Below are 15,268 nucleotides of genomic sequence, written 5' to 3'. Positions count from 1 at the left end.
ACATTCTACATCACTCTAGGCCAGGAATCACCAAACTACGGCCCTCGAGGTCATTTTGTACGGCCCGCCAACAGCTAGCCGCTTGGAAATAAAACGTGACATTTCATCAAATGTCCGACTGTCATAACAAAATAAATCACACTGATGGCCACTTTAAGCTGGCAAACAGTTTGTTTGTTTTGGAATTTCGCACAAAGCTACTCGAGGGCTATCTGTGCTAGCCGTCCCTAATTTAGCAGTGTAAGACTAGAGGGAAGGCAGCTAGTCATCACCACCCACCGCCAACTCTTGGGCTACTCTTTTACCAACGAATAGTGGGATTGACCGTCACATTATACACCCCCACGGCTGGGAGGGCGAGCATGTTTAGCGCGACGCGAGCGCGAACCCGCGACCCTCGGATTACGAGTCGCACGCCTTACGCGTTTGGCCATGCCAGGCCCCTGGCAAACAGAAGACGTTATGATAAAAAGAAACAAGGCTGTCACGCGCAATTTAACCAACAGGAAAATTCTTCCTTCGTCATTGCTGCCCGTTTCTATGAAAGCATTAGGATTTCAAAAACAAGTACAGACTTATCCCTTGTCCTATTGACTCGTCTTGTAAATTTAGCGGCCTAGGGTTACCGCTAGGGCAAGCTCATTTCTCTTCGTAGTTGAATTATGCGCTTTTCGTAACTCGTTCTTAGGTAAGTGTCGTGTCAAACGTACGTTTCAATATATTTTATTTGTGCGTTCTTGGACCAGTACAATACTTTTCTCACAGCGTTCTTTGTTTTTCATTTTCAGATCCTGTTGTTTTTCACCAACCGTTATGACTGCTTTTAAAAGAAGAAAAGTGGCTTCCAAGTGTCGTGAAGAATGGGGAGAAAAGTACTTCTTTTTGGAAACCAGAAAGTTACTTGTGTGATATGTACCGAAAGTGTTGCCGTTTTGAAATAAACATGTTACAGTCATGTCTCTTCTTTAGCAAACAGATGTCATTTTATCCTCAGAAGAGTGAATCAACAAACACAGATATCACGTGTGAAACTGTTCACGTGACCCACACGTTCAACTCGGGCATATAAGAGACTGCAGAATAAAAGTTTATTTTTATTCTTGTAGTGTGATAATTTTGGTACATTCGTGTAATACAGTGTTTCACCGGTAAAATAATTATATAATTTATTAATATCAAATCAGTTAAACTTTGGAGTCAACCGTTTTCTCGATAATTTTTAGATATGAAAGTTCGTCCATTTATATCAGTTTTGGATGTTTTCTGATTTATCTTGGTCTTGGTACAACATTTCTGTTTGGAAACATCACTCCTTACCTGACATCATACCTCAGAAAAAGAGTTAACAATAACACGAGATACGAACAGACTGCCTGGATCATCTATATATCCGACTGTTTAACTTCATTCTTCTTTTGTGGAGTTTGGCTAGCTGAACGGATTGGACATCGGTTTAGCATCCTGATTGGTACAGTTATTTACAGGTGAGGCAGGAATGTGAATTTAATGTTGGACATACACACCAAAACTGAGTGTAATTACACTTAGATAAAATAATTGTTTGTTTGTTTGTTTTGGAATTTCGCACAAAGCTACTCAAGGGCTATCTGTGCTAGCCGTCCCTAATTTAGCAGTGTAAGACTAGAGGGAAGGCAGCTAGTCATCACCACCCACCGCCAACTCTTGGGCTACACTTTTACCAACGAATAGTGGGATTGACCGTCACATTATAACGCCCCCATGGCTGGGAGGGCGAGCATGTTTGGCGCGACTCGGGTGCGAACCCGCGACCCTCAGATTACGAAGCACACGCCTTAACGCGCTAGGCCATGCCAGGCCCTAGATAAAATAATGCAAATCAAATTGTTAAAGTTAAAATAATTGGTTATATATACACTAACCAAGTTATGGATGTAATTTAATATTACCTATGTTTCTTTTCTAAAATCATTTCTGTCATATTAGGATTCGGGGTTCAATTCTCTTGGTGGACATTGCACAGATAGGTAGTTCTATCGGTCTTGTTTTTAAAAAAAACAACATAGAAACTTACACATTTCATAATCCCGTGAATTGTTCTAAGATACATCTGTATTTTAAATACATAAAGTAAGTAATCTTATAAGACAATGCGACACTCATTCACGTGGAAAGGTGCGGCAGAAGATTAGTTTTGATCAAGGTAATTAACAAATCATGTTATCGTGTTTTCATTAATACCTACCATTCATGATCGTGAATCAGTTATAAGTGTATAATTATAATTATGTAAACTCATAAAATCTTCTACTGGTGATTGTTATTCTAAAGTTATTTCACGTTAGACAGCTGTCGCTGATTGTGGAGCCAATGTCACGTTGGTGAGTTTTCTGATGGTGTTACTCCAGGAGCTGACTTTGGTCTTTCTGGTGTTTTCTTTGTAGGTGAGAATGAATTAGATATTCACTTCCAACTCCATCTTTGTGTCAATGTTCCACTGTTTAACTTCTTGTTTCACAGAAGAAAGAAGTTAATCTCCAACTTACATGGGTTTTATCGCAGCTACTGTTTCACATACATTTTTCATACTATAGCATCGCAATAGTGAGATATTTGACACAGACCAGACTGCACTTGTTAGGAATATGGCCTGGTCATTCATGTGGATGTTAAAAACAAGTAAAAACATTCGTGATGACGAGTAACCCACTTGAAGTAAAAATGTATCTCATGATGGCTTGTACGGATATTAATAATTTTACTAATAAAGCAGAGAACAACGTTTCGACCTTCTTAAGTCATCTTCAGGTTCACAAAGAGAACAGAACTCAAACTAGATGAAATAGGATAGCGTTTTCAAATTAACGATAGAAGAATTTTAAAAATTCCAACGCTGCTGACTTTGATGAGTTCTGTATCGTACAGATCAAGAACTCAGTAAGACACACCTTATAGTAAAAGTTTGGTAGAAAGTATATATAGTATCCATTTAGAATCCCGGATGTTTTGTTAACCTGAATATGACCTAAAATGGTCGAGACGTTGTTCGCTGCTTTTTTATTAAAAGTGTTAATACCCATACCAGCCTGAGATACAGGAGTTAAGACAGCTTCCTTGGGTAGCTGCACTTTCCTTCTAGTTTAACGTACATTTTGTTGTGGTTATTTGAAGTTAAGCGTTTCTAGTGTTGTAAGTTCGCAGACATTCCGCTGTGCCACGTGGGTCTCAAGGTAAAAACGACTGACCATACAGATAAAGTTGGTGTTTTTTGTAATGTTGAATATTTTACAGTGAAATATATGTAAATTGAGCTGTGTTATCTTATGTCGAGAGTCCAATAAACATGGTATCAATTATCATGTTGTTTCAACATACTGAGTAAATGGAAAATCTTAACCACGCATAATTTGTTTCGTGAGAACTAGTTTTCAATGACAGAAGTCAAATGATTCAGAATGGAGTGTACAAGAGGCACAGATGTGCCCGGATCTTTTTCCGGGCTTCTGGATGGATACCAGATATACTTTCTTCCAAACTTGTATGTGGTGGATCTTTGTGAATAGTAAAACCCAATACATTATTACTAAGTTTCTTGATCTGTGCAGTACAGAACTCATCAAATTCAGCAGCGTTACAGTTTTTCGTATTTTAAGGGATTTTTAAACAATTATTCTATCGTTAATTTGAAAACGTTGTCCTATTTCTTGCATTTTGAGTTTTGTTCTCCATTCTTTATTATTCAAGAGATAGTGCACTATTTGGTCTGCTGTTACACCGTAGTGGTGTTATGCTTTCTTGGTCAGTATTTAGTTTTAAGTTTTGTCCTGGCATCCTTGTTGTTGTGCACGATGTCCATGTTTTCAATCATGTTTTACACTGTTCTTTTTTTTCTGCAACGTCAGCAGCGAAATATTCACTTGCTCTGTTGCTGTTCTATTTGCAAATGGATCTGCATAATACATATTCTTGGTCAAGAGTGAGAACCTGGATGCAGTTCATTACGAATTCATGTGAGATGTTTTCTGGCAACATTCTGTACTTATTTCACAATTAAATTTTAGTTATGAAGTGTTGAATAGATGGTTCCCATTGTATCACCGAGGTCGATTTGGAACTCGCCACATTTCACTATTTTAAAGTTTAACTGATGTCAGTATGAAATAGTCATTGAAATAACACTAGACTTAAATTGTATGGTGGTAGGTCAGTATGAGGCGTGTAGAATCATGCGCAGTAAGATCTTGAATTATAGCTGAGAAATATTGTCACTGATAAAAGTAAGGAACCTAAAAAGCTGTAATAAACCTTCTATAATAATTAGAAAACTGTAGTTGCATTAATGGCAAAACTATACCTGAAATACTTTAAACATGTACCTATAATGATTAGAAAACTGTATCAGTAATAATTAGTATGCTGACTTATTTTGAGATTAAACTCAACACCCGAACTTTTTGTATTTTCTTATCTTGAGATGAAAGAAACCACCATATTTAACGTTCTTAATCCACTGGTATATATCATATTCTCACAACTTAGTGATAAGTACCATCTACACCATGCTAATTCCACAGATAACTACCATCAACATACGTCTTATTTCTGTACTGAACATCACTCACAATGTTTCCTCTTCTGATACGACATGCCTCAAACAATATACAATATTCACACGACTCTATTCTGCTCTTTAATGGTTCACAATGGGACAGCAGTAAGACTATGGGCTTATAACACTAAAGTCTGAAGTTGAATTGCTTACGTTGGACACGGTAAGTAGTCCATTATGGGTTTGCTTTAAAACAAAATATATACTCATGTGGTAGACACAGCAGATAACCCAATGTGGCTTTCGTTTAAAAACGAACAATCCATTTATAAAAATAATAAACACTACACCGACCAAAATAGTCCCTCTGTGTATTTATTTGTGGAAATAAAAATTAATTTAAATTTAGAATGATCAACTGTTAATCCAATAAAGTATTAAACAAAGTGATACTGGAAATAATAAATAAATTGTCTGATATAGCACATAAAAATAGACCAAAGGTTTTATGATATTATATACCAAAAACGATTAGAATGTAATTTCTTTTCACGATAAATCATATAACATAAATTACTTTCAATATATTTTATTTATTTTCAGTCTCGGGATAATAGCGACGTACTGGACCATACAACACAGCCTCGGAGCTACAATTGCCACCTTAGGAATGGTCGTTAATGTTGGGTTTATTGGTTGTTATGGTTTTCCGTTATCTGTGGCAATGCAGGTGTGTACAACCAGTTAGGTACTGTGTTTTAAGGTTTACTGAAAATAGTTGTGGTAGGATACAAATGTATCAAATAAAAAAGAAACAAAAAACATAATATTTACCGAAGTCTTTTACTTGAAAAGACGTTTCATGCTTAAAAGCGAATATTTTTTTCTGGTTTGAAGGTTTTAATCAATATGTTGAGCATTTATTGCTTATGTAAATCGCATTTTCAACCTGAATGGCTCTTGAAACATGCGTGGCGATATAAATGTTTGTATGCATGATGAGGTTCACTTTGCCATATGTGGAACCTACAAACTAAGCTACATATTTTCATGGTGACCTGTGAAAATCTTGGTGTTTGGTTTGTACTGTGTTCATTCCGTTAGTGTTATTAGACTGGTCAATTGTGGCTAGAGGCAACCTAATGTTCAGTATTAGATGCCTTCAAAATCTATTACAAGCATTTGGGTATCGTGCTTTCAAAACCCAAATGTAGCCATGAAAGTACCCATGACAGTAACATTCTCTGACTTTTACCAATATATTCGTATCTTTAAAAGATTCTGTACTTTATTTGTGAACACCCCAAGGCACGTAGAATATCAGATTACAGTATTAATTTTTACAATTTCATAACCAATGTTATTATCGCTCTACTTTTTCAAATGTATACCATTAAATATCAAAGTAATTAACATTTTAATATTAAAATATTTTATGCATTAGAGAAGTTCAGATTTTACATGATAAACCGTTATAACCTTCACATAATTATCAAATTATTCTTAGAGGAACTTTATAGTTTATATGTTAATTTCACTATTGTACACTGCATGACCAAAAGTATGTGTACGACCCTTCTAATTTGTGGTTTCAGTCACATTCATCACTAACAGGTGCATAAAATCAACCATACAGCCATGCAATCTCCACAGACAAACATTTGCAGCAGAATGGATCGTACTGAAGAGCACAGTGACTTTTAACGTGGTACTGTCATGGGATACCACCTTCCAACAAGTCAATTCGTCAAATTTCTGCCCTGCTAGAGATGCTCCGGTAAACTTTAAGTGCTGTTATTGTGAAGTGAAAATGTCTAGGAGGAACAACAGCTTAGCCACGAAGCGATAGGCCACACAAGCTCACAGAACGGGACCGACGAGTGGTTAAGCGCGTAAAATCGTCTGTCCACAGTTACAACACTCACTACCGAGTACCAAACCGCCTCTGTAAGCAACGTCAGCACAAGAACTCTTCGTCTAGAGTTTCACGAAATGGATTTCCATGGTCGAGCAGCTACACATAAGCCTGAGATCATAATGCATTATGCCAAGCGTCAGCTGGAGATGTGTAAAGCACACTGTCATTGGACTCTGGAGCAGTGGAAATGCGTTTTCTTGAGTGACGGACCACGCTTCACGTTCTGGCAGTCTGACGGACGAATCTGGGTTTGACGAATGCCAGAAGAATGTTACCTGCCTGAATGTATCGTGCCAAGTGTGAAGTTTTGTGTAGTAGGAATAATGGTCAGGGGCTGTTTTTCATTGTTTGGGCTAGGCTCTTTAGTTCCAGTGAAGGGAAATATTAATGCTACAGTATACAATGGCATTCTAGAGAATCATGTGCTTCCAACTTTGTGGCAAGTTTGGAGAAGGCCCTTTTGTGTTTCAGCATGACAATGCCCCCATGCCCAAAACGAGGTCCATGAGATATGGTTTGTCAAGGGTGGTGTGGAAAACTTGACTCGCCTGCACGGAGACCTGACCTCAACCCCAATGAACACCTCTGTGATTAACTGGAACACTGACTGCGAGCCAGGCTTTCTCGCCCAATATCAGTGCCCAATCTAAATTAATGCTCTTGTAGCTGAACAGGAGCGAATTCCCGCGGCCATGTTCCAAAACTTAGTGAAAAGCATTCCAACAAGAGTGGATGCTCTTATAACAGCAAAAAAGGGGACCAACTCCATCTTAGTGCTCATGGTTTTGGAATGAGATGTTCAACAACTACTTGTTCAACGCTATGTATTAGAATTGCTGTTTGGCTTTGTTTAACACTACTTTGATACTGTAATTTGTGACGTTTAATCACTATTTGAAAGGTTAGGTAACTGTCTTTTCAAGAGCAAAATATTCTTACATCTAGATCATAAATATGTGTATAAATTGGGAACTTGAAAATATAATAAAAAAAGACCCATGAAAAGCAAACATGCAACCATAAGTGTGTCTTCTTATAGCAAGTTAAAATACATGATACAACATCAAATCCCATGCCCCAGGAAACAAAAGATATGTGTTATGTGTAAATAATATGTGCTTCCACGAGACATTAGATCAACAATCGCATAGTACAAGTTTTTACAGAATGAAACAATTATTCATGCTATCCCGTTCTAAGACAAACCGGTCAAGTTGCTTGTCAGACTATTGAAAGGCGTCATTGTTCTTGTTCTCAAGATAGATTAGAGGAGGCATGCAGAGAGGAGTAGCGTACTTTGGAATCTACAGTAGAGGTATTGCCCAGACACTGTCATAAGACAGAGAACATGACCAGACGTGGTGACATGGACTGTAACGACATTGTGAAGCTCCAAAATCGTTTTAATGTAACGTACTCAATCATGTAGAGGAAGAAAAATAAGAAAGTAAGGTTTGTAAGAAGTAAAACTATTGTAGTAACTTTTTAAACCTGTAGTTGAAAGTAGCTCTATGAAAATTAAAGAGGGAAAATTATTATACGTTTAAGAACCGTTCTATTAAATATTATTGTAATGTTGAATTTAGTGAATAGTATTTCTTAACTCCTTTTAAAATGGTTGTATCTTTAGTTTGTGCTGTTTTGTAGTAACTGGAAATGGTAATAACACGAAAGATTAAAAAAGTGTTTATATACCAAGAAAAGGAAACTTGAATCTAAAGTTTTTTTTAAGTAAGAACTTTGCCTTCTTGAGTTTAAAAACGTTGTTTGTCGATATTAAGAATTAATACTCAAACTTTTATCGATTTTAGTGGTTCCCCAACAATAAGGGTCTCATGGCAGGAATAGTGTCTTCAGGGATGGCCTTCACTCCAGTTGTAATGAATAACTTACATACATATTTTATGAACCCTAATAACCTCCAACCTGATGCTGATGGGTAAGTGTTGCATAAGTAAGAATGATCTCATGGCGGAAATAATGTCTTAACGTAAACCCAGAATAGATACATTAATAAAGACCCAATGATAATACTTCCATTTATACACTAGTAAAGATATTCGTGATGACGAGAAACCCATTTGAAGTAAACATGTATCTCAGGACCGCTTTTACTAATAAAGCAGAAAACAACGTTTCAACCTGAACATAACTTAAGTTTGTTTGTTTGTTTTTTAATTTCGCACAAAGCCTCACGAGGGCTATCTGTGCTTCTAACTTAAGAAGGTCGAAATGTTGTTCTCTGCTTTATTGATAAAAGTGTTAACACCTATACAAGCGGTCCTGAAATACATTGGTAAAGATAGAATTAGAAAATAAATTAGAAAAGCCAATAATGATATAATCATCTAACAATGATATAAATTGGATAAAATAACGAAATCAACCATCTAATAATGTATTCAATAATCAAGCCAACCATCGATACATTAATAAAGCGAATAATGAATTGATTAATATTGTATACATTAACAGTTAATTACAGATGTACCTTTGATAGTAACCATTTTTACATCAACAGAGACAATCATGGATACATTAATAACAAGAAATCCTGTATTCTATGAAGTCGAATATTGGTACTTTAGTTGTTCAGCATAAAACTAAAGAATAGGCCATCTGTGTTTTGCGCAGCACAAATATCGAACCCTGGATTTTAGCGATATAAGTTTTTCAGACATACAACTAAGCCACTTTTGGCGCTATCCTTTGTTATATTAATAAAACATTACGGGATCATTAATAAAGAGAATCATAGAAACACTAATAAAGCTCATAACAGATTATCGTCAGCCATGGATACTTTAATCAAACCAATTATAACTATTTATGCATCAATACATAATGATGTATCCATACATAATGCTTGGGTACATGACTAAAGCATAAGACGATTGCATTAATAAAAGAAGGAATGAAGCTAACCACTGACAAAGTAATAAATTCAGCAATAATCAGTATTGAGACGAACCATGGATACATTCACAACGCCAACATCTTGCACAACAACAAACCGTATGTTTTTATCTTCACTTTAAGCTCGTGAGCTATCTACATCAGGTACCCTTTATTTGGTACCCCTAAAAGCTCATCTGTAAGCTTACATATGTGGTTGACAAAGCATTGCGCATCGTAGGTTTATTTACAAAACTGTGTGAAGATAATACCGTGAGTATTTCACTAACTGGTGGTTGTTATATTGTTGCATAATGTTGCTTCTTATATTGTTGCATAACGTTGATAAAACTTTCTCAGTTTTCCTCGTTCTTCTCTTGAGTTACATCATAGTGTCTCATTTGCGGTTACTTTCAAAATCCATGTTTAATTAAGCATAATGAATAACAAATAATATTAGTGAAGTAACAGCTAACGTAGTAGATTATAATACCTGTTATTAGAAGATCACCAATTTGAGTAACTGTAGAGAGTTCTATTTGGTGCTACTACCAAATTAACCAGAATGGTTTTAACTTTCTATATGTTGTTTTAGTTATTTCTCCGATTCTGGGATTTTGGATCGTGTCCCTTTCTTATTTATAATCATGGGAGCGGTACAAGGTGGTATTTTACTTATTGGATTACTACTGTACCAGGAACCTCCTCCAGATATGCCCGAGGTAAGTGGATTTGTCCAAATATTGCATTTATAATGCTAATATACGAGATAATGTAAATTTAAAAGAGGAACTAGTACCTTTGTTTTCAACGTAGGATATTATAATATTGTTTCAAAGAGAAATTCTACCATGATATCTATTCTTCTTCATGATATTCGTGGATTTCACAGGGGATATTCTTCTTGTTCAGGTTACTTCCTATGGAATTTCAATGTATATACCAATATGTTTTCATGAAAATAAAAACGATAAACATGCCAGTTTATGGCCACTTGAAATGCCACAAACTTCGATAAGTTCTTAAAGTAGATTAGTCCTTTAGCTGGTCAGTAATGATCATGTGTGATGAAGAACCTTTATTGAGTTTATCCTCTGCCTGATACCATTATTCCTTGTCATAATCTTATGGTGGGGTCATTGGATACCATATCATAAACTTGTAACTTTGTAAATTCTGTAAGACCCTACATTAAATACTCTACCACTGCAGCTCACACAAGTGATTCTAATTGAACATTTTTGTCTTTCATATCAAGCATTTTTGTGAGACAAATGTTTGAGTAAAATGTCACCTTTATTAATCTGTAAGAGCATGAATTTTATAATTCATAATAATAATTTATAATTGTTAAAATACTTTACTGGTTATGGGCGCTATTTATTGTAACATCTAAGTCTGAAAATTATATAACCCTTAAGTTGTCAGGACTTTCCATAGGGTAAATTCTCACTGAGATCTTGGACCTACAACACCTTAAACTTTATCACGAGAATAATCAATGAATCTTCTTGGTAGAAGGAGCAAGGTGTCAGTAATATCAAATCAAACTCTGTATATCTCTCCATTCCCAACCTTTCATCACCCTCCATTCTATGTCTAATTCAGATGTTTCAAATTCCAAGCGATGCAAAAATTACAAAACTTCCTGTTACGTATTCGTTGCATGTGACAGGTTTGCTTGTATATCAGATGTTAATGTTATGTTCGCCAACTGGCAGTTAAAGGCTTTCACTCGTATTCTTTCAGTGTAAATATATAGTGTGTTGTTGTTGGGCATAGTATTCTTGTGCATTAGTTTATGTGATTTCTTAGCGATAAATGAACAGCATGCGCTCCACTAGTTTTCTAACTTATATATCCGAAAATAGTTTAACATATTTACAACAAATTATTTACACTATAGTGATTATACGGATATCTTAAACTATATTCTTCTAGTTAACAAAAGTGCACTTAGACATACTCAATTACATTAAAACTTCAATTGACAAGTTGAACTACTTTTCAATCCCACTATTCGTTGGTTAAAGAGTAGCCCAAGAGTTGGCGGTGGGTGGTGATGACTAGCTGCCTTCCCTCTAGTCTTACACTGCAAAATTAGGGACGGCTAGCACAGAGAGCCCTCGAGTAGCTTTGTGCGAAATTCCAAAAACAAAAACAATCAATCATGTGAAAAAGTTAGGACACCCGATGAAATCCTGTGTATTTTTCTAACATTTTTGGATAGGTAGATATTTAATCTCAATTTCAACAATACCGAGAGATTATAGGAATACAACTAAACAATTAAAACTGAAGAAAAGACTTTTCAAGATCTTCTGTAAATGAAATTCTACAAAAATGCATATTCTAACTGGGAGAAATTTAGGACACTCTGCCCCCTAATAGCTAGTGTTACCCACTTTGGCTGAAATAACTGTAGTGAGACGCTTCTTGTAGCCATCTACCCATCTGTGTCATCGGTCTGAAGAAAGTTTGCCCCACTCCTCAATGCAGAATTCTTTCAGGTGTGAGATGTTTGAGGTTTTTTTTTGCCTGTACAGCCCGTTTCAAATCACCCAATAGCATCTCAATGGGATTAAGATCTGGACTTGTTGACTATTTTCCGGACAGTGGAATGGCTGATTTCAAAATCTTTTGGGATATATTAAAATCCCTTATCAGACTCATAAGCTGCTACAAGTTTCTTTCTGAAGGCTTCAGACAGCTCTTTTGCTCTAATTTTGAATTTACTAACAACAAAGAAAACAGGACAAAAAGACAAGACAAGAAATATAAACAAGCGTAAAAACATGAATATATACAGACGTAAATATGAATAAATGGAAAAAAACAATATACAAACAATAATATTAACAAGTGGAAAAAACAATAAATATATTCAAAGATTAATGTGAACAAAAAGAAAACAGTAAATATACACAAAATTTATATAAACAAAAACACAAGAAACGAGAGTGGAGGCAGGGCAGATCAGAAGTCGATCTCCACCCGACCCTGCACCAAAGTACAAAGGGGCGAGACGTCCGGCCGACAGAGATGGTAAAACGACCCGGAATCCAGGCGCTGGTAGTCCGCTACAACGAGATCTGTCGGTCCGCCATGAGGCAAGGCAGCTAATTTGTCCTGCTTGCTCCACAAGTCCAGGCGGCGGGCCCACGAAAGCCGCATGCCAGCTTGCCTCAGCAAGGAGGCACAGGCATCCTTGAGACCCGCCCACCAAGACCCATTGACAGACTTGACAGAACAGAGCCCCCAAATAAGGGCAAGCAAAGCGTCTCCAACCCGATCCTCGTCAAGGAGGGAGACGTTGAGCCTCCACACACCGGGGCCCCGAAAAACGGGGACATATTCTCGAAATGTGGCGAGAAACGCCCGATAGTCAGACACTTAACACGAGACATCTTCAACCCGATGAACAGCAGCCCCATCGAGGCTCTGCCGAAGACTAGGTGTCACATAGAACATGTCAAGGCGACAAGAAATGCCCTGACAAGTCCAGGTAGCCACAAAAGCAGACCCATGCAGTGCACGCCAGACATCGAAAAAGGCGAAATCCGAAATCAACGCATGCATAGACCGCGTACACCGATCACTAGCAAGAGGATCACCCCAATCTTGTCGAGGGGAGGAACCTGTCCAACCACAAAAAGAAGACTTCCCGCTCTTCAGTCCGGACAAGTGCATAGACATTGACAAGCCGAATCTTACGACTCCTTGTGACAATATCAACGAACACCACCCGCCCTTCAGCATCGCTATGCGACGCGAGGATAGTCCCAGTAAAACGCGGGTGGAAGAGGATCCCCACCGCACGCGAACGTGTCGCGACAAACGACCAAAAGCACACACAGGGTAGTGAGAAGTCAGTGAAAATGGTCCCTCCGAGAGACAAAATGGGTCTCCTGAAGAAAGATAACGTTAACCACAAAGGGGTTCAAGTGGAAGAATGCGTAGAATTGAATATCAACGCTTCGCATTCCTCGGATGTTCAGCGAGAGGGGAGAACTCAGTGACGCTGCTGCTTTGACAAAGTTGACGGAGGCAGGGGCCATACAGACTTTGGAGCTACCCAATCCCACCCATCCTCGCAGCAGCGGCCGCCGACATCCGACCACCGGGAACATCCAGGATGCAAGGCTCCAGCACCTCCCACTGTCCTCACTCAAGCCACAAAGGCAAGGAAGAATGGGGAAGTCCAAGATACTTACAAACGAGCTGAGTGACGGCAGCTCGTCCATCGTCGGGGTCTGCGCCTCGCGGTAGGGTGCCGGAACAACCATCATCCCCAGAGCCAGTGCCGATGGTCCCTCAGAACTCCCAGCCACAGCATCACCAGCAGGGGATGCCTGACGCTCCACGTACTCCCCGACCACCCCCACTGACCCATCTTCAACAGGGGTCAGGACCCTTCACAGGGGGACACACCCCCACATAAACAAAGGGGGCAGGACCCTCTACACAGAGACCCTCCCAACACTGACAGGTGTGGCGGGATAGCTGACGCCCAAACAGCCCCAACCCCCGCACCACCCGACAGGGAGTTCTGAGCCCCCACGGCGATAGGGGACGCTCCGGGGGCACTAGGACATTTTAGAACACCTACAGGGGCCCCATCCAAGCCAGGGGCCGAAGACTCCTCAGAGGCCCCTCACCTGAACAGCACCCGAAGCGCCACCATCCACCTCAGAGGACGCAGCCTCCACTTCCTGGGCGGGCGAGACATGGCCCCCCTCAGAAGACCGAGGCTCTCTCTCCCCAGACACAGTAGGTGCCGTGACGGAAGCCCCCTCGGGGACACCTCCCTCGGCCGCCGCAGACAACGCCGAGGACGAACTGACGCCCCCGCCTTCTTCACCCAAGATTTTTGGGCCGTGTTATCGTCGGTGGCCCAAGAGGCACCGAAACATACGTCGCCACACGCCGCGTGCAACGCCAGGGCGTGTGGCCCCCACACCAAATACGACTCGTGATAGTACACGCGTCATCAACATGTCCATACGCCAGACATATCCCGCACCGCGGGGTCTGGCACTCTTGGCCACAGCGGCGACACAGTCGACGCATACCCGGGTAATTGCACATCACGCGGAACCCGTTCACAACAATAAAAATCGGGACCGTATAAACTTGCTTTTATACTAGGATATTCCTATCGATATTTACAATTAATGTTATGTTTCACTTACCTTGTTTCCATACTAGCAACATTCGGACACGGTTAGGGTATTTCATGTGGCACTCTGCTTGTGAAAGTGGGTTTTCTCTGGGCACTTCGGTTCCCACCCACAGCTAAATTACGGACATAGGACTTCTGTCCCGCCTCCCTGGAAAGGGCCCATAATCCATCCACGATTTTAATGACCTAAAACTCCATTCCAAATTACAGTATCTTAAACATAATCTCATGTTCATTCAATCAACGAAGCAAGATATCATAAGCAAATTTCAGGAACTTTATGCTTCTCCAGGTCCTTGGTGTCTTTCGCTTCCTCTCCGGGTATCTCCCCAGCTCCAACAGAAACTGGATTTAAAGACTTTTTCACATCAATCATCGTACTTCACCCACGTCGACCAAATAAATTCACGAAGGGGGGTTCAAGAGGGACAGCAATTCTTGACTACTCCCGTTGGAAGGAGTTCTCTCATTTCTTAAGCCGAACCCCTGTGACGATTTTTGTTTGTTTGTATAAGTTATATCAAACTCTGTATTAACAACTTAGGACTTTTAACCTCACGTTTTTTCTCGTGAGACTCAACATCTAACACATTTATATGAACCATGAATTCTGTCTACTCCCTGAAGTCTAGAAATATCTGTTTTGAAATATTATAGATAGTAAGCCTTTCTCTTTTACTACTTGTTGCAGGAAATATTCTCTAAAGCGGTAGGCACAGAAACAACTGCAAAGAATTTGATACCT

General features: G+C 39.1%; 1 protein-coding gene across 1 annotated transcript in view; it reads left to right on the top strand.

Moving 5' to 3' along the window:
- The window catches only part of LOC143227565 (uncharacterized), a 50,630-nt gene that overhangs the window by 28,152 nt on the left and 7,210 nt on the right, over nucleotides 1-15,268 (top strand). Inside the window, exons 5-8 of the mRNA XM_076458994.1 lie at nucleotides 1,224-1,484; nucleotides 5,132-5,258; nucleotides 8,258-8,385; nucleotides 9,937-10,063. Of these exons, the coding sequence (XP_076315109.1) occupies nucleotides 1,224-1,484; nucleotides 5,132-5,258; nucleotides 8,258-8,385; nucleotides 9,937-10,063 (643 nt within the window). The remainder of the gene's footprint in view (nucleotides 1-1,223; nucleotides 1,485-5,131; nucleotides 5,259-8,257; nucleotides 8,386-9,936; nucleotides 10,064-15,268) is intronic.

This window comes from Tachypleus tridentatus, chromosome 9 (assembly GCF_004210375.1).
Source record: "Tachypleus tridentatus isolate NWPU-2018 chromosome 9, ASM421037v1, whole genome shotgun sequence".
NCBI lineage: Eukaryota > Metazoa > Arthropoda > Merostomata > Xiphosura > Limulidae > Tachypleus > Tachypleus tridentatus.
This window is presented reverse-complemented; position numbering and strand designations above follow the sequence as displayed.